Here is a 19,990-nt window from a genome sequence, read left to right as displayed (position 1 = left end):
TTCTCATCCACATATACCTTGTTTCCAATGGTCATGTTTTGGTTGATGTTGAGATGTAGCTCTACTTGCTTGTAAAGAAGATGCATTGAGCATGCGGTTTTCCTCTAGTCCAATATAGATATAGGAGAAGTGGGTGGGCTCATTGTTGATAGGTTGTGTAGCCCCTCTTCCACTATGGGGTCAAAGTCATGGAGGTGTGCTTGAGCCTCTTTTACCTAGTTTCTCACATTATCAATAATGTCCAATTGTTGCTTGGGAATTGGGTATTCCCCAGCTTTAGTGCTCCCCTTCTCACTCATTTTGGGAGTTGAAGTCTCTACTTCCGTGTGAACAACTTGTTTCCCTTTCATCAATGTTGCTGCACTGTAACGTTCCGTTCGTTATGTACACCCCCCCCTTTTTTCTTGAAAATAATAGAAATTTTTTTCATTTTCCCCTGCCACCATGGAACAAGTGGAGAGGGCAAGGAGGACGTCAATGATGCCAAGGCGGGGAGGAAGGACACATTGATGACAATGATGGAGAAGGGAGGCCACATGCCTACTACCTCCCCCCCTCTCGACCAGTCCGCCATGATAAGTGGTGGGTGGGGAAAGACCACCACCACTCCACTTCTCCCTCCCCCCCCCCCCCCCCCCAAAATTATACACCCCCAACACCTATATAAACCTCCCCTCCTTAAGAAAATGGGATACCACCTCTTGCCCCCCCTTTTTTGTTGTCGTGAGAGAGAGAGAGAGAGAGGGGGGGAGAGAGGGAGAGGGTGACAGAGTGAGAGAGAGGGAGAAAGAGAAAGAGAGAGGGAGAGAGGAGAAGAAGAAGAAGAAGAAGAAGGAAGAGAGGTGAGAAGAGAGAAGACGAAGAAGAAGAGGGAGAGAGAGAGAGAGAGAAAGAGAGAGGGAGAGAGGAGAAGAAGAAAAAGAAGAAGAAGGAAGAGAGGTGAGAAGAGAGAAGAAGAAGAAGAAGAGGGAGAGAGAGAGAGAGAGAGAGAGAGGAAGAGAGAGGGTGAGAGAGAGAAAGAGAGAGAGGGAGAGAGGGAGTGACAGAGAGCAAGAGAGAGAGAACCTCCCAAGAAGGTTCTCCTTCTCTTCCCCTCCTTAGAGGGTGTCCACACGCGTCCTTTCTTCTCCCGTTGCCCGCGAACCCATACCCCGGTTTCGCAAGATTATCCTTCAATCACAAGCTCATTCCACTCCCTAATTGGCCCTCCCTAATCGAGTACAAGGCAACGAAGTCTTATGCAAAGTGCATCTAAAAGAGAAGAAGATCGGGGATGGCACCCAAGCATAAATTATCGCACGTAGACGGCAATCCCTCAACGAGAAACGAAGCCTCAGGCAAGGGCATCACTGCCAATCCAACTACAATACCAGCCGTAGGTAACATATTTCCAAATTAATAGATGCTTATTTTGATTCCCGTATGAAGTACATTAGATGCCGCACGAGAATAGGTCATGGAAAGGGATAGGTTTCATCTCATACATTCGAAAGATAGAGTTGCAAAGCGTGGGTATCAAGAGAAGTTAATTGTATCTAGATGCTATGCGACAACCTCACACATAGCATAATAGCATTCCAAGGTATTGTCAACTCTCCTTTTCGTGAAAATAATAGATGGGTATTTCCTCACACTGAAAGTATGTTGTAGCTTGCACGCTTGACAGATTGCATGATAAGTGATCTAGCCTTGGGAAAATTCAATCTCGAATTTATTAGTTCATTGGGATCTTGATGATGTGTATAGTTAACACAAACAATAACCATAAGGACTAAGACTAAGATGCATTGAGATTTGTCCGATAGCGACTATGTTATCAATCCTATTCCGGGTTGGGCTAGATGCAACAACAACTCCAGGGTAAATGATGAGCTCAGGGAATTAGGAAACCCTAAGTCAAAAGAAAGATCGATGCTTTTGTACTTGTTGAAGAAGGCTGGGTTATCAATCAATGTAAGAGATTAATAGAACTTAGGTCTTCTACAATTTTTGAAACCTTAACATATGCCTTAGCCGAAAGAAGGGTGTGTTAAGTAAATCTTACGTAGAACCGCTCCTGATTCTAAGGGGGAGAGCGAATATGCGATGGAAGCTTATCGCGACTATTCATGCAATATTGGAAAAGGATATCATTGTTTTGTTGACTAATTTAACATCGTCTTAAATACTTTTTACATTAAATTGATTATTAAGATGTGATTTGGATGATTATTCCAAGTGCTTGTGCTTGATGGTAAATGCATGGCAAGGGTTTGTGATGACAAGTTGCCATGGGAATAAAGGAATGTTTTCTTGGACAATGATATTAGTGATGAATGCCTTGTTCGTGCTTGATTCCTAAATCGATTAATTAAGGAATGATATTTTGCACAGGTGGATCATCTCCAAGATCACACTGCGGATTACCCCGAGAGGGCATTGTTCGATTCAGAGGCTGAAGGTCGAGTGGTGAAAAGGCCAACCACAGAAATTGTGTTTCACTCCTAGGCCGCTTGGGGTCAGGTGCAGCTTTGGACACTCCTTGCCTAGTTTGGAACAAAGTTGAAGACTGCCGTGAGCCCAACGTCTTTGGCATTGGAAGATCCTATTCTAGATAAAGTATGGAAATTATGGTGCCATGTGATTTGAACCGGGTACTTCTGTTGGACAAAAGGGATACATAATTTCTCCTGTATGGCCAGGAGACAAACATTAACATGGAGATAAGTTAAGAAATTTGTTTGAACTTGTTTGTCAAAGGATTGCTTGCTTTGTATTCATGTTTGTGCCGCGAATTACACGAACGAACCATGTTCCCTATAAAAAAAAAGGGCTTAATTAAGGAAGCTGATTTTAAATGTCACACATAAATGTGATAGGATCTAATTAGAAAACTAAAGCTATGGGTGGAACCCTGACAGGTATGTCCTACAGTAGGGTAATCCTAGAGAACTAGAAGGCTTCTCACAAGGTTTTGTCATCGTTCAACCTTTAGGTATTGTTAGGTTAAAACCCAATTCATGTCGTTTTAGGGGACCGAAATGGGACTATGACCTACGGGCAGAGAGGTTGAGCAATGCATTCCTCTCGTTTTCCATTCTCTTTGAACCAAGTGCGTCATGGGTCTACTTCGGCTTGGGTATCTCTACATAAAGTAGGATGACCAGGACCTGATGCTAGAATGATATCAGGAGACCTTGACCACTTGGGACCCAAGTTTCAGGTCGATCCTAGTGGGTTCGGCCGCAAACGTTTCATTGCGAGGTGGACTCGAGAAACCCTAGGCAACAAACCCCATGACATTCCATGGGAGTGCCGAGTGGCATCGCTTAGACTCGTCTCTTGATGGACCACTAAAACGTGCTTGGACAGCCGATAGGCGGGCACGTTCTAATAGGTATCAGAGTGAAACTTGGTAATGATATGTGATAGATTTATGTATAGTTTATAGGTATATCCTAAACAAAATAACCTAAATGGTATGGCTTGATTTCCAGGCACCTTTTGCACCCACAAATGCTAATGTGCAAGAGAAAAAATTCATTCTCAAGAAAATTAAGGCACCCGAGTTTGATGGAGAAGGGATGGACGTCACAGCGGAGGCGAAAATATGGATTGAATCGATGGATGATTATTTCTCTGCTTCAAGAATTGTTTTCCCCAATCAAGCAATGATAGCCAAACTTAAGTTAATTGGCCAAGCTTGAATATGGTGGAAGCAATGGTGCAAAGATCAAGGTGTTTCTGAAGCCGCTGTCACTTGGGCTCAGCTGAAAGATGTTGTACATGGACGATACCTTCCACCAACCTACTAGACTTTGAGGATGAATGAATTCTTCAAGCTCAAGCAGTTGGAATTAACCTTGGAAGGCTACTATTCAAAGTTTGTAACCCTACTAAAATACACACCACCTATGGATATTGTGCAGCAAGAATCCAAGTTTTGCCATGGCCTGAACACTCCTCTGAACCACCGTCTTGAAGCAATGCGTCCAACAGACTTGCAAAATGCATTACTTCGAGTGACCCCAATCATCTAAGAACTTTAATCGGGTAATTGTAGCAAAAATGATTTTCGAGATCGGGACAAAAGATGCCACATGTGCAGAGAGATGGGGCACATCCATAGGAGATGTCCACCCGTCGATGCTTCCACTGCAATGAGCTAGGGCACATCCAAGTAGACTGCCTTGACATAAGTCCAAAAGATATGGAGCCTCCAAGGAAATGAAGCTAACCTTATAGTGGAGGGAAGAGACACAATTGGTGGATCTCCTTAGGAATTCTCAAATGCATTTTCCTATGATTAATATAATTTTAGTATACTACTTAATGTCACATTGCATAGTATCCCCATGACTCCAAATGCAAAGTTAATAAAACCCTATGAATTGAAGCTATGTGCCAATCATGATGGATGAGCTAGAAAAGCTATTGAAAGTAGCATTCATCTATGGAATTAAGCATAATGATAGGGATAACCTATAGCCATTCTACTCAAGAAAAATTTGGAGTGTGCACGAGGTGTGCATAAACTATAACAAAGTTAATGCAACAACAAAAAACGACAACTATCCTCTTCCATGCATGAAATGCATGCTAGCATAGTTGGCAAGGAGACTTATAAATTTCTAGATGGCTTCTCATCCTACAACCAATTCAAGTTCATTTGGATGATCATGATAAAATATCCTTTATTGCTAAATGTGTTGTTTTTGTTAGGGTAAAGTTCAATGTTCAAAGGTTGGGGGCAAGGACCCTTATACTACTAAATGATGCATAGTCATAGATAAGTGAAGATGATAAAGAATAAGGGTATTGTAGTGCCCACCAAAAATTTTGTGTGCTTCCTCTCTCTCTCTCTCTCTCTCTCTCTCTCTCATTCATTGCATTGACTGTGTATCCCACCATGGCTTTCCTCTTAGTTTTCGCACATATGATTGTGCCTGTTGGTTTGATTGATGCAATGGCTAATTTTCAATGCCTCATGTGCATTATCTTTAAGAACACATTGCAATAAAATTCCAACATGCTTGTCAGCAACATGTGTGTGGATTTGAGTTGTGGAAGAACATCTAGATAACCTCAAAATGCATCTTGTGATCACATTGATAATATTGATTATCAAGATAGGTGTTATTATAGAACAACTTTGTTGTAGAATAGAACACATATTTTGAGTAGGTTGTGGCAAAGAAAACCTACTCAAAATATGTATTTGTGAGCATGAGATTGAGAATGGTTGCACAAAGCCCACATGATAACATTGGGAAATTAATAAAGAAAAACTCTAACAAATTTTGTATTGGGACTATTGAGTAGGCAAGAAAAAGGAATGCCAACAAGAGGACTCAAAGAACACCAAATTTTCCCCAACCTCATACTTAGTATCCAAGTTTCCATAAAAGAGGCAATACGGCTCAAAGGACTATTAACTTGTAAACCAACAAGTAAACCCTAAGGCCTATATTAAGGGAGATACAACTAAGAAGAATAGAAGAACAAGGACTAGAGCCAAGGAGAAGGACAAGAGTAGTGGCATAAGAACAAGAAAGAAGTCAAAACAAAGAACCAAGACAAAGAGAGTTGTAGTTGGAAGAAAGGTAATGAAGGTGACTTAGATTGCCATAATAGCATCCATTCTCCCTTGTCATTCTATGAAGAAGATCCATAGCTCAAAGCAAACCTAGAGCTTCGTACCTTGAGGATATTAAAAAATAGGAAAGAGATGACATGGATTAGGCCCTCCATGCCTCCATAGAAGATGAAAACGAATGGCCTTTTGAAAAGAGTGGATGTGTTAAGAAGAAATGGCCTAGATATCATCACCCACCACCAAAAAAATTTGTGAAGGAGAAAGTTATAGTTATATGCCATTTGATGGAAAACAACTAGTAGATTCTTTTTAGAGTCATCTAGAACACCATCACTCCTATTGAGGATGATGATGAGGCAACCTTACACTCAACCAATAATATGCCCAAGGTTATCTCCAATAAGACTTTCAGTTTTCTTTGCCACTAGTAACCTACGATGAATTTCACACTAACCTAGTTACTATTCAAAGGGATTCAAGGTACTTTGATGTCAACATATGAGCAGTTGGCTTGATGCTATCAAGGAAGGCTCTAAGGAGAAAGCATAGGAAGATTAGTGGTAGCAACAACACTATCAATTTGCCAATTAAGCTAAACGAGGCCAATCCCAAGATGGAATGCATGCTCAATAGGACTTGTAAACCAATCAGCAACCTCCCTCGCAAGGTGATCCGTAGTAGAAGCTCAACCATGGCAAAGTAGCCATCACTTCCTTAATTGGGCCTTCCTCTCATAGGTCAATCTAGGAAGTGTACTGATTGTTTGCACCAAGTTTCATCCCCATTACACCACCAATGAAGATCTTCAACTTGCCTACAAGGATGTTGAAGCCTTAAAATTAGTGGTCTATTCCCCTAGAAACTTTGCTTTTGAGATTCCTCCCAAGGTGTGCATAGTTCTTTGCCTCTCTCTCTCTACTCAATGCATCCTCAAACTAGATAGATGGGTGAGGCCACACACAACTTTGTCAAGATTCTAGGAAATGGTAGGAACATTAAAAGGCCAAGCCAATTAAGGTGTATAAATGACAACTAGCTTAGTGTTGCACACTCCTCCACTCCAAATATATAGTTTGGCATGCCTATTGTTCTATCTCCACCAACTATCAATCTAACTTATATTTTTGCATGTATCTCCACATTTTTGGAGAAAGAGTTAATCCAACAAAGCATGAGAATTTGAACTTTCCCAGGTTTTGGATGTTTCTTCCTTTAGCACAAGTCCTCTAATACCCTCGCCCCTTCCCTCAAAGCTTTTTGTACAAGATTTGACTAGCTACCTAGATCCCTCCTTTAATACTAATTGCCTTTGACAAGTGCACTTTATGCCAAAACTTAGTTTCAATTTCAATGTCAAGAACATGAAAACTTGTTCAGTGTGATGAGAGATATATGACTTTCATTATCAGGTTTAGATCTCATTCTTCTTTTTTCTTTTGAGTCCAAGACATGGAATCTTGTTTTTTGATGAGGGATATGCTATTTTGATTGTTAGGTTCCAATCTCATTATTCTTTGTGGATTATTTATTCTTCTTGCCGCCGCTGAGGCTCCACATGATGGTATTCTTCAATAGACACCAAACCAACATCTAAATCAATCATCTGAGTTCCATCTCTCTCTCTCTCTCTCTCTCTCTCTCTCATACTAAGTCTATCCAGACATTAGATTGCACTTTTCATTGTCAATCATCTAATGCTAAGTCTATGCAAACATCAAATTGCAAGTATCATTGCTGATCATCTAATGCTATGTCTATGCGGACATCAAATTACCCTTTTGATTGTCAATCATCTAATGTTTCCAATCTATCTCAATTCCTTATGGTCATCCATTGCAAGAGAGAGAAAGGCTCGATACGATTTTGGTGTGCTTTGGTAAAGTGATTCCAAGATAGAAATTCATGAATATGCCAACACATGCATGCCATGTCAAAAATTAGCTTGGTTTTGAACATGGAATCTTGTTTATCATGTAAAGAGAGAGACATTTCTTCAATTCTCAAGCTATTTTATTGCTGCATTTAGGCTCGAGATCGGACACTTGGTAAAATCGAAGGCACAACTTGTTGCGAGATAGGCCCGGCAATAATTCTCATGCTTTGGTGAAACACCTTAGGGCACAACTAATCTTAGATCATAGATAGGTAGGTAGAGAGAGACGTTATTACATAGGGAGGTAAACCTTTTACTTTACCTAGGCCTAGCTTTTGGTTTTCTGAAGCAGGACCATTGTGGCATCCCACGAGGAGTATTACTCGGTCATGCAGATTCTTCTTATTACGTCCGGTTTTATTATGGCAAGGATTTAAGTGCCGTTGCGTACACGTTCACTCTCAACCTCGCGAAGGTGTTTTCTGCACCTCTTAGCAGTGATCTGCTCGTTATTCACGGGGCTGCTGCAGGCATCGGGAGCGCCTTGAATGCTTGATACTTGGCTGCGTTCTTGAGGTGCTCGTTCTCCAGACTGCAAGGCAGCAAAAGGTTAGGTCGTTATCAACAAGCCTCAGAAAATGATGAGTTATCATGCAGGCTTATTGGATATTATGAGTTTCTTGTCTATTGGTTTGAGGTAAAACCGTTTGTAACTGAGAACGTGCTTCTGAAGATCTATTGTGGTGTGATTGAGGCAGGGAGAAGCTGTTTGTAAACTTGCTTTTAAAGATGCGTTGTAATGTTCATCTTTGCTAGTGTGAGATCTAGAGCTATTTGTAAACTAGAAAGATGCATTGTTAATGTTTGTCATTGATGGTGCGAGAACAAGCCTCACTGATTGCTAGGGATTTCTTAAACAGCAGCTTTGATGCTTTCGTGGGGAGAAAAGTGCGGTCAGGATGCCATTTTAGGTGGTAATTTTAGGGAACACATACTTCACATTTTGTTGGCCATTGTAGCTAAAAGCAAAGGATGTAGGGATGCCACATGTACCATATAAAACTGGGGTCAATGCTCCAACTCTAGAGACTAAGGGCTATATTTGTGGAAACTATGGTTTTTTCCTTAGTTCTTAAGTCTACAATTGCTTTGCCTTAGCTATGCACATAAGGCTGCATGCTACATGAGGAGGTTGATGGGGCAATTTGAATCTGTCACTGCAAATCTGCAATCATACGCTTTTAAACAAGTTAGAAAGCACAACTGAAGCAGAATAGAATGCTGAAATTGAGTGTAAGACATGCTTGATAGGATAGTTCTATGCAGTTCAAATTTAGCACAGTTTCAGTAGCATTGGTCCAATGTGAAAACAAGAATTGAGATTGTGACTCGCGAGGAGTAGAATCAGAGATCTAACCGGAAAAAGTTCCACAAACCACGGCGAAGGACTTCCGTTGACGCAAACAAAAAATTGAAAACTTTGTGATTGATCCAGGTGCCTTGTAGATGCAACACTGAGAAGAGCCAAGCTAACCGTAAAATAGTATTGATGCCCTGTTGTAAATTGTGACATGTCATGCACTTAGTCACCATCTATATGATATGCATAAAAACTTCACAATTTTGGTCAACATTGAATCTTTTGCCAGTTGATGGTTGTACCATGGATATAAAGTAGATACACTGTTGTCTTAGGATCAACTTATCTCTAAGCCAGGGGCTAACTGCGTTGGGCTTTAGGAGACCCCAGTCAACCACAATATCCCAGTATAGTTGGTAGCATGTTGCCAATGTCGATGAGGTGACAAAGACAATCAGCCACTTGTGAGAACCATCTTGTTCGAAGGTTACCCTCAGCATTATTGCCAGTAAAGCAGATAAGTATTTGCCACCATTAGCAATTTGTGATCGATCACCTTCGTCCAGCCATGTCTTGAGGCACTATATTACATACACAATGTTTAGAAAGTTTCTGACAGTTCAATTCAAGTGGATGTTCCAGAGAAAATAGTGTCAGACATTACCTGCATGAGTCGCCACCAATATGGTAAAGCTGACATGAAGTAAGCGAAGTTGCGAAAAATGTTGTTTTCTGTGCATGCATCATCCTCCTGCAATTCGAAGTGTTTGCATATGTAGTAGCTGAATATCCATCCTACATTTTGGAATGCTGATATCTGCAAGAATTTTGTTTCAGTTTGAGGTTCCAAATCCTGAAATGAAATATCTGTACATGAAATCTTCTATAATTGTTTGGATTTTGCTCATGTGTGTGTGTGTGATATTGTATGGCAGACATTTTAGAAGGCAGCCAATGCAAATGGAAGGAGCTGCTGATGAAGAAGCTCCGCTTGTGGATTTCCTTTCATCTTTGGCTGATTATCTTCCTGTGATTCCAGATGAACTGGCAGAGTATTACCTCAACAGAAGTGGTTTCCAGTGCCCTGATTTAAAAGTAACAAGGTTGATTTCCATAGCTACGCAAAAATTTATCAGCGAAATTGTGAATGACGCATTTCAGCTATGTAAACTCAAGCAAGCTGGAACAGCCAAAGAAAAACGAGATAAACAACCGAAGGAGAAGCGCTTTGTTTTGACAACTGAAGACTTGACATTAGCACTTCGAGAGTATGGTGTCAATATTAAGCAGCAGGATTATTACGCAGACAGTACTGTGGAAGGGGGAACTTCATTGGTGAAAGAAAAAGGCGATGAATGAGATTATCTTTATTACTAATCCTTGTTGTCTGTTAAAGCATCCGTGAAGATGCGCATGTGTGTTAGATCACCATCAGTGGACAGTTTTATGAGATCCGAAGCATCGCTGAATTGTGCTCTTTGAGGGCATCCAAGAGCTTGGAAATATTTGTCTGTGTTTCGCTAAAAGATTGTTTGGACAAATACAGGCTAGATTTGAGGGACACAGGTTTAGTAGAGAGTGATCTCTGTTTGGTAGATTTCCTTCTCGGCTATCAGAGTGTTTGGAGTGCTTTAGCTGGTCTAGATATTGGACATCTTTGATTGCCTGGAAAGATTGGAAACACACCTTCCCTGCTGCCCAGACTTAATGTCTACAGTTCTTCAGAGACCTTTACAACAGTATGGTGGTACATGCATTTTCCAATGTCAATTTTATTGATGATCAGTGGTTCTTCAAAAAAGTATGCTTATGTTTGCATGTATTATATATGTATCAGGTGTGGCCTCTCTTCTTGTTTCTCCATGCTTAGATTCAGCTGTGTGTGCATATATGTACTACAGGCGCTCCTTATATGACGTGTTACAACTCGTACCACTATCTCTGATTTTTTGGATGAGACTTTGCTACAAAGTCTATTTCTCCTTGTACATTAATGAGCTACTGAAAAATGGTTTCAGAATCAATAATATGCGTGCCAGGTTTCACAAATTGTGTGTATATGTGTGTCACACACACTAGTGTTTTGTATAAAGGTGCTACGCACATCTTGCATGTTGTTTTACCTGGCTCGTAAGCTGATCAGCAAGGAAAAAGTCAGCAAATGTGACCTGCATGCATCAACAAAGAAAGTAGTAAGCAGTTGTGTCATGCAGATCTATGTGCATGGGTGATGATCGATACAAGCAGATGTATACATGTTGAGAGGCATGGAAGATGCAAAATATATCATTCTATAGCTGTAGTTAAATATGATATGGATCATCGATCAAAAGATTTACAGACAAATTTTATGATTTTTCACAGGTGGAATTCTAGGCATTAACTATATCTCATGCATCCACTATCATGGCATCCTACTTACTTATCTTTCAAAAAGATCAATGGAAGAGTGCCTTGTAATGGATTATTGTTCTTAGTGAATGTAGGAGCATGTTATTGCTACATGTAGAGAAGATTTTACAGAGCAGAGTCAGTGAAACAGGTATTGGTGGGCTGATGGGGTTTACTTCTGAGGGGTGTATTGAAATATATATGCCCATGTTGCAGTGAAACAGGTTAGTGGGCTGATGGGGTTTGCTTCAGAGTGGTGTGTTGACATATATATACGCATGTTGCAAGTGGCACTGTCTTGAACATGGAATGCTACGTACATTTACATATTCAGTCATATCTGCTAGAGAGAGAGAGAGAGAGAGAGAGAGAGAGAGAGAGAGAGACGGGGGGCAGGGTGGGGGGAGGGGGAGGGGGAAGATAAAGAGAGAACCTTGTGCAGTGGTGAGCTGATGACGTGCCCAATATGTTGAAGGAGTTTAAACCGGATCGGTTTGCAGAAAATATTAAAGGGAATGAAGAGCAAGATACAACAAAGCAGCTGCCAAACATTATCAACATAATAAGTGGACTTGTTTAAAAAAACAGCACTGTCCTGACTCATTGATGCTGTGAAGTAATTTCCATAATTTCAACACATCTATGCACTTCATTGAGGAAAGACTTACCAATGTGATGGTTATGGGAACCATATTTCCTGTTTGATGTACTGGGACATAGGCGTCACTGATGTAAAACACGAGCTGCATGATCATGCCCCCTAGTAATAGAGTTGTTATTGCTGTACACAGCAATAGCATCTCACAGATGGCAAGCCTTGTGCCTATCTCAATCTCAAAGATGGAGGTGTAGCTGATTTGATAGCTTTCCCAGATGTACACATTGAAGGTATACACATACATGTGAAGGAGAATCAGAGCAAGTGTACTGCCGACAATTGTTGTACAGATTGACGTGTTAGGAGTGATAGTGTAAAGAGTGTAATGCCAATTTTTTTATTTTTTGTTATTGCCTTAGATTTGCAACTTGGTATTTCTTACCCTTAAGCTTAAAATTTGGTCTTGTTTTCTCAAGAGGTTACCTGAATGTGCAGAAGTCAAATTCTGAGTAGCTTAATCTTGTCTGGAATGTGCCAGAATGCTGCAGAATGGTGAGAAGTGTGAACATAACAAGTAGAACAATTGATGATCCCGAGAAGATTCCTGGAACAGGAGATGCATAGACCTTTACTTCTCAATGCTTGGAGTGTGATAACTAACCTGACTATGTTCTAAAGATTCTGAGATAGGTTTAAAAGGGAATTATCAAGCAATCTTTACTATTTCTACAAGTAGCGTGACAGGGTTTTTGATGTGTTAGAACTGGAAGGTAAATGCTATGTTATGGAGGTGCCTAGGTGGTGGACTAAGTGCTAAGATTTAGGTAGGTCCCTTTAGATGTAACACCACTGGTGGTATTCTTGATGTGTTAGAACTGGAAGGTAAATGTTATACTACAGAATTGTGTGGACCAAGTGCGAGATTTAGGTAGATTTTATGATGTAATACAAGTGCTGGTGAACTTCACCTAAAAGGAACATTGTTGAAGAGTCTTGTTTGTGCTGCATTTTATTGTGACGGGCAAGAGCTTTGTCACAGTGGCCTTTGGGATTATCTGTTACAAGAAGCAATTGTATCTGATCCATTGTCCTCAGTACCTGCAATGTGGATGCAGCAGGTAGGTGATGTAGTTTTCAAAAATCAGGAGACTTGATTTGCCGAGATTGATAAATGATGAAAAATAAATGTCCTTTTGAGCTGCTGAGAGTTTAAAGATCTTCAGTTGTCCTGGCAATCTAGACCAAAATATATTAGATATTTCCAAGGTCACCTGCACACCACTGAACTTGGCATGTCTGAGGCTCACATAATGCACGTGCAGAAAACAGGAGTTGAAGTTGTTGTTCTGTTGTGACTTACTGTGAAAACATGTGATAAAACATTGAAAGGTGTAATAGAGTTTGGGGTTAAGCTAGAACGATTGGACACTTGGCACCTAGGAGTTGTGCATTTGTCTGTCCCACAGTTGAATTTCCGAGAGAATGCTTCCTGGTTGATTTTCTTACCAGCCTTTCTCAAGGTATGTTAATATGCTCCTCAGGATGCTTATTTCTACACATTGTATAGTAATATGTAGATTTACAGGTCCTGTCTTCTTGCTTGTGGTTTTCATTTCCTAATCTTTAGTTTTTGGCCCATGCAAACTTGGAAATGCTCATCATATTGTGGAAAGTCTGATTCCTTGAGGTCTGTCTAAGACGAGCCCTCAACCTGGGGGAATACAGTTTCTGGGTGAGAAATAAGATGAACTTGAGGTGCTAACCTTGTTAGAACTGGCAAAGTAGGCACATTGTACTGCTCTGAGGTACACATCAGAGACATTTTGTCCAGTAATCTGCAAGATCATATGAGATCATTGTTAAGATGGTTTTGTAATTCTGATCACAAGCATTGTGGGGTATGGGAGATTTTTGTAAGGTAGAAAAGTGGGTGCGTGCATGCATACAGCTCCTGAAATGTTGCTATGCTGCTACATGCACTAATGTTGCTCTTTACCTTGTCATGTTTCTTCAATATCTTTGTAAAGGCTGCAACATTAAGTGAGCTTTTTATAATTCCAGGCCCCGAAAACCAGTCAACAGAAAAACAGTTAGAAGTCAATCTTGATGGCAGTCTGTTGTAACAATACACTTTCATGAATACTCTTTTGAAAAAACAAAGTGGCAGGTAATTCTTTACTTGCTTTTGCTGATTGGTTTTTGTTAGAGACAGTCCCCCACCTATACTCCTTGAGAAGTCTCAGGCTCTGGTATAAGTCGGTCAATACTGCATATAATCCTGTGCCCTCATAGTCGGTCCTGTTGGTTGTATTTGTTTTTTGGACTCCAAATACCATGCTCTTCTCTGGTTTATGCAGGATAGCATTAGAGAGTTCAATTACCTCCTGTAATCATATCACTTGCAAGCCAGAACTTCCTACCTGATTCACCATTCTCCAAGCAAAGATATTCTGGTTCTGTCTGTAGTCTTGGCTCAAGCCATATATTGACTTGCTTTTGTAGTTTTCTTGTCCACGTGATGTATTCATGCTCCCTTGACTTATAGAACCTGTTGACCATATTGAGTTGGTCATCAAGCCTTTTGAAAAATAGTTTTTGGGCCTCATTTTTAGATGCTGTCCCAAGGAGCTGTGTCTCGTAGAAGTCCTCTCCTGTTGCACAGGCTTCAGATCTTCTGTGATGAATGACCTGCTTAACTCCACCAAATTATGAAATTCATAGCTTTAGCTAGTAATTATGAGAGTCGTAAATTTTGTTATGTAACCAAATAACGGCTGGTCAGGCTTAAAATATGAAAGTGAGTTTGTGTTTATTATCACCATGTAGACTTCACTTGGTGACCACAGAGACCATGATTGGTAGTGTTTGAGTTGCTTAGTGCCATCAGCATCAGCTTCTACGAGGCTTGCATTCATTAAGGAGCTCAAGAAATGCCCTTGAGTTGTGGCTTTAAATTCTGACTGTTCATGGGTACAAGGGTGCATGCTGATCTCATGATGATACTCTCTTGCTACAACATGCTTTGATTCTTGAAGTTGCTTGAGATGCCTCTTAAGCTGCTTGTAATCTACATAGGCTGCATTCCATGCGGGCACTCGCCAACCTTCCAGTTTTCGCTGGAACCTTCCCATTGTTGTCAAATGTATAGCATGGAGGCTGGGTTGTTTCCTTTTTCACCTGCATGTCAAGTTAAGCATACATCTATAACATCTTGTTGTACGATGAAGAGCTGATCAATGTGATTTTCTTAGCACAAGAAATTTAATGTTATTTTTGAGACACTTGGGGTGATGCAGAATATTTTATTTTGTTTGACCAACATATGTGGTTAGAATCATTCAAGTCTAGGTCTTGTTAAAGAAGGGAGGGAGTCTTGACAATCTTGTTGTGAGCATGTTGAAAGAGTAAGAGGATGTGTGGATCAGGCTGCGTTATTTGACATCATCGCACACCAGTTTAGTGAAAGCAGCTGAGTACAAAGGAAGAAGCATGGCTTGTGTTCAAGCACCCCATGAAGCAGATTGAATTAAATGCATTGCAAACTCTATGGAGCCTCAACTCATTACATGCATAACATAACGAAATGGAGCCTCGATCTACGAAGTGGATCGAATGAAATGCATTTCAGACTCTTTGGAGCTAAACTTAATATCACATATGCATGACATAACTAAATGGAGTCTTGATCTGCTTGAAATGCATTGAAAAGTCTTTCGGGCTTAAATAATTACAGGCATAACATAGCTGAGTGGAGCCGAGGCTTGCTTTGGAGTTCGGAGGTATGAGTGGAATCCTCCGATGAAGGGCGAGTATATGTGGCTACTATACGCATGAGAGAGAGAGAGAGAGGGGGGGGGGGGGGGGCAGTGGTAGAGATGCAATGCCGTTGTGCTCAGCCCCCTCTAGTATACCGACTAGCAGCAAGACTGGTATAAATATTTTTTTAGCACTATTAAAGTGCTTCGTTTTAGGACTCGGGAGGTACAATATCCTGTATTATAATACTGCTTGTTCTTCCTAACGACCGCTACAGATATGGCAATGGCGGGGTGCCTTTCCATCACTTTCTTTCGATATGCAGTGAGACCTTTCCTTGTGAATGAATATGAGAGAGAGAGAGAGAGAGAGAGAGAGAGAGAGAGGGCGTTTCCGATCAGCATGGCGGCGGGCTAAAGGTTCTGATAATTGGGTTGGTGGGTTCAAGAGATCACGCCATTTCAATGGGCCCTCAACTGTTAGTACCATCCACTTACTTTTCTTTACTTTATATGTAGTTTTGTAGCGGCTTCCTCACGCCGCGCACCCTTACCTCCATTGTTTTGTACATATGATAGCCTTTGATAATCCAAACTTTTTACTCGACCACCTCCTTTCAAACCGGCAATGGGATTAGAGAACCCAAGTTTATTTAGTCATAATGCACCATACGTTACTATGTAAAGCGTTCCTGCAATCCCGACCAAAGGTGTCAAGGAGGTCTTGAGTTGGTAGACATGCTTTTCCTAATGTACACCTAACATAAAGTAAGTACCATCGAGCAAGGGGTTATTGGCCTAGGCGTTGAGAAAACTTATGGATTCTAACTTTTCTAGGGTGAGCTTACAACACTTGGTCTCATTGTCACAATTGATAGGCCATTCAATGTGGCATATATTGTAACAAGAAATAGTTTTTTGACTTGAGGAATTACAATGCTAAGAATGGTTTCCTTGAAGTCATTTTGGTGGGAGTAGAGTGAACTCTCTCTCTCTCTCTCTCTCTCTCTCTCTCTCGTAGTTTTTGTTGCTAATTAACTTAAAAAGTCTTGTCTTAATTGTGGTACCGGTAGTAACCTATGGTGATCTTTACAATCAACCTTACATATTAAATATGAAAATACTCAAGTATATCAAAGTTCCATCTTATATACATGTAACTAATTTTGTAATCTCTCTCTCTCTCTCTCTCTCTCTCTCTCAATCTCTCTCTTTTTCAAAGAAGGTGGTTGAATTATTAGGAAGAATCAGACGTATAAGAGGCCACTTTGTTCCTTGTTTTTGCATAATGCTCTCTTCTTGGATCCTTTTTGGTGTTTCTCCTTAACCCGTTTGCTATGTAGATATTGTTGAAGGGCTTGATCTTCCTATCTTACATTGAGATTGGATTTTGGTTTCTTGAATGTTGAGGAATAAGGCATAAGATAAGTCATATCCTATGCATGCATAAATAAAGTATAGATTGTATGTAAAGAGTCCACAAGGTCAAAAGATATCCATTACTTTAGAGGATACTTTGGTGTATATTAGTTTTTGACAATGAGAGAGAGAGGAATGAAGATGATGATGAAGAGAGCTTAGGGCCTCCTTGAGCAAGGAGCGCTTGTGAGAAATAGAAGGGGGTTTGCTTACAAAAAAGCACAGGGCCCTCTTGGGAAAAGGAAACAAGGGGGTTATTGCAATAGACAGAGAAGAGAAAGAGGGATTAATTATGGCTTCAAGAGAGAACCTTAGAGCTCTAGAATTAATCATTGAGAAGATGAGTGTGTTTTGGATCAAGGACCATGGCAAGGACATGGATGAGACCCTACATGATGAGGACTTGTAATTGACATTTGTGGTTGCTTCAATTAGATCTTCTACCAAACCCCCAAATTAACCCCCTTTCACACTTGGCTGTTAGGAACTAGTTTAGACCAGATGTGTTCACACTTGGAGATCTCTTGAATTAGTTATTTGGAAAAGTGCATTCACACTATCATGAGATTGAACTAGTTTTTTAGCAAAATGGTTCACTATTGGCATCTTCACACCATAGAGGTTTAACTAGCTTGGTTCAAGGCTTAAAGGGTGGTTTTATGTCATTTTCAAGTGTCACTATTGGTTGAGCTTGTTTGGAACTTCATTTTCAGCATGAAAATTAACTAGAAAGTTAGTCAATTTTAGACCTATGTTTTGATGCTTTTTGGGTCATATGGGTATCATTTGAGCTCCATTTTCACTCTCTTATTGTGAAAACATACAAGAGGGGAGAGAGCTAGACCGAAGAGCACACATACAAAAGCAATGGAGACTTGAGCACATAGAGAGAGAGGATTGGAATTTTCTTCTTATTCTTTTTTATTCTTCCACATAAAGAACTAAGTTTACAATATGATAAAAGACTGATATAAAAGTATGACAAAGTATATACACACATTCGCTGAGTGCGAACTTACTAAGAAAAGAAGAGTGGCACGATGAATATGCCATAACCAAGAGTGGACTATGTGGGTGTAGTCTAACTATAGAATCAGTGGCATATCCTCATACTGGTCACTTAACATGCTAATGAATAATATCCTACCACATTACCAAGATGCGTAGTCCAATGTTGATAAGGTGTTTTATAATCCTGTCATGCCATGCCCTAGGTGCTGTTTTAATCCATACAAGGTCGCCGTACAAATCCTATGTACATAATCTAGATGATTCTCATCCACATAACCACGTCATTGCTCCACATAAACTTCCTCTTGTAACTCTCCTTACAAGAAGGCATTTTTAACATCCATTTGATACATGATCTAACCTTTTGATATAGCATAGCTACTGCTATAACAACCCTTATAGTGGCCATTTTAGTCATTAGAGCAAAAGTCTCTTCATAGTCAATACCATGAGCTTGTGCATACCCTTTGGCAACTAGTTCTGCCTTATAGTGCTCAATAGATCCATCTAACTTATGGTTGATCTTGTAAATCTATTTGTTGCCAATAGCTTTATTGCCTTCAGGTAAATGCACCAACTCCCATGTGTCATTATCCATAATTGCGATAGTTTCTTTATCCATAGCTTGTTCCCAATACTCATTACCCATTGCATTCTTAAAACAAGCGGGTTTCTCATTTTGTACAACCTTAGCCATATATGCATAGTGATGAGCTACATAGCTATTATATGTTAATCGCTGCATTGGCTTTTCCACTCTATTTGACTTGCGTGGACTAGGATCACTACTAATTGCTTTAGCATCCTCTTGTGTCTTACGCATTCTAGGTGTTTTAATAAACGAAATCACAAACTCCTCATTCAAGCTTTCCTCAGAGCCATTTAAATTAGTATTAATATAATAGAAACATGATAATACATTTGTCACAATAGGTGACTTCACATCTTTTGATTTATCTTTTCTTAATATCTATGATGTACTTCATGGAGTAACCTATGACCTCAATTTGCCACTCCAAGGTCTATCAACAGAACCATGACTAAGAGACTCTTTTGGTCCACTCAATGTCTATGACTGTTGACCTATTTTTTGTACAGCTACACTCATGTTTATCAACCCCAACTGCATTTTACACATTACTGCACCAGCTACTCATTTCATAAAAAACATACTTGCTAACTCTTAGCTCATGTGTAACACATGTATAACATCTGTTGGGGGTAAAAGAGTCTCCGCCTAGGCGCCCGTGTATTACTACACTGATAGTACCTGCGCCTGCACACTGCAGGCAGTGGGCGTCGATCACTGTCACTTTATTCTTTATTCTTTTAGTAACAAATGAATAAAGGGAAGGCCGGTCACACATTGTGACGGTTGGAGTTTCCACATTGTGAGTCTCTCTTGTGCAAGCTTCGATCTTTCTCACCTTTCAACTGGTATCAGAGCATGGTTGCTTGAGCATTCGAGCTTGGTACGTAACTCCTTCAACATTCATTCGAATCCCTAAACCATTGATTTTCACTCTTGGTATCCATATTCGACTCTTTCGAGCTTTGATCACTCCTCGATTCCCGCGCACCTACCCAGCCCATTTGGGCACCCTCAGGGCATTCCTTCAAAGGCATTGAAGCATTCTTTTGAGTGTTTATTTTAGTTTGCAGGGTATAGCAAGAAGGGGCAGCCATAACTCCAACCATTGGAGCTTCCCCATTTCATATCTTGGCTCCTGTCTAATTAGGCTTGACAAGGCTTTGTGTAGGCCTTCTTTAGGCCCTACTCAAGCCCCCCTTCCATTAATGCCATTATTTGGGTTAACTGTAGTTACAAGAGTAAAGTTTATTCCAATACATGTATTTCACGTCGATTAAATTTTTAGGATTTCTAGTCATCTTGAAGAGGTATAGTGGGTTCTAAGTCTACGCCTTCATTTGATTCCTCTATATATATGAAGAGTGCACTATTGTAGCTTCATTTTCTTGGAGGCTCCATATCTTTTGGACTTATGTC

General features: G+C 40.3%; 1 protein-coding gene and 1 pseudogene across 4 annotated transcripts; one reads left to right on the top strand and one right to left on the bottom strand.

The window, feature by feature from the left end:
* Nucleotides 1-7,903: 7,903 nt before the first annotated feature.
* LOC148022367 (phosphate transporter PHO1-like) lies at nt 7,904-15,655 on the bottom strand. Of its 3 annotated transcripts, none has more exons than XM_087697991.1 (15): nt 15,529-15,655; nt 14,617-14,974; nt 14,218-14,488; nt 14,018-14,141; nt 13,794-13,842; nt 13,561-13,632; nt 12,766-12,895; nt 12,281-12,401; nt 11,868-12,126; nt 11,633-11,740; nt 10,932-10,976; nt 9,473-9,625; nt 9,111-9,389; nt 8,866-9,002; nt 7,904-8,040 (listed from the first exon to the last, which is right to left on the bottom strand). In XM_087697991.1, the coding sequence occupies exons 2-15, from the start codon at nt 14,926-14,928 to the stop codon at nt 7,962-7,964; spliced, it is 2,139 nt and encodes a 712-aa protein (XP_087554117.1). In that variant the 5' UTR covers nt 14,929-14,974; nt 15,529-15,655; the 3' UTR covers nt 7,904-7,961. The 3 variants fall into 3 exon arrangements, with proteins under 3 accessions (XP_087554117.1, XP_087554116.1, XP_087554118.1); XM_087697990.1 differs by having other exon boundaries at nt 13,794-13,825; nt 13,977-14,141; nt 14,218-14,485; XM_087697992.1 differs by having other exon boundaries at nt 14,218-14,485.
* Nucleotides 7,919-10,858, top strand: LOC148022368 (transcription initiation factor TFIID subunit 10 pseudogene; annotated as a pseudogene). Its single transcript, XR_015694485.1, has 2 exons — nt 7,919-8,057; nt 9,744-10,858. The product of XR_015694485.1 is annotated as a transcription initiation factor TFIID subunit 10 pseudogene (transcript).
* Nucleotides 15,656-19,990: the final 4,335 nt, after the last annotated feature.

This window comes from Lygodium microphyllum, chromosome 17 (genome assembly GCF_053477565.2).
Source record: "Lygodium microphyllum isolate KBCC chromosome 17, Lygodium_microphyllum_v1.1.10, whole genome shotgun sequence".
Taxonomy (NCBI): Eukaryota; Viridiplantae; Streptophyta; class Polypodiopsida; order Schizaeales; family Lygodiaceae; genus Lygodium; species Lygodium microphyllum.
The sequence above is the reverse complement of the archived record's forward strand: the minus strand, read 5'-3'. Positions and strand labels throughout refer to the sequence as shown.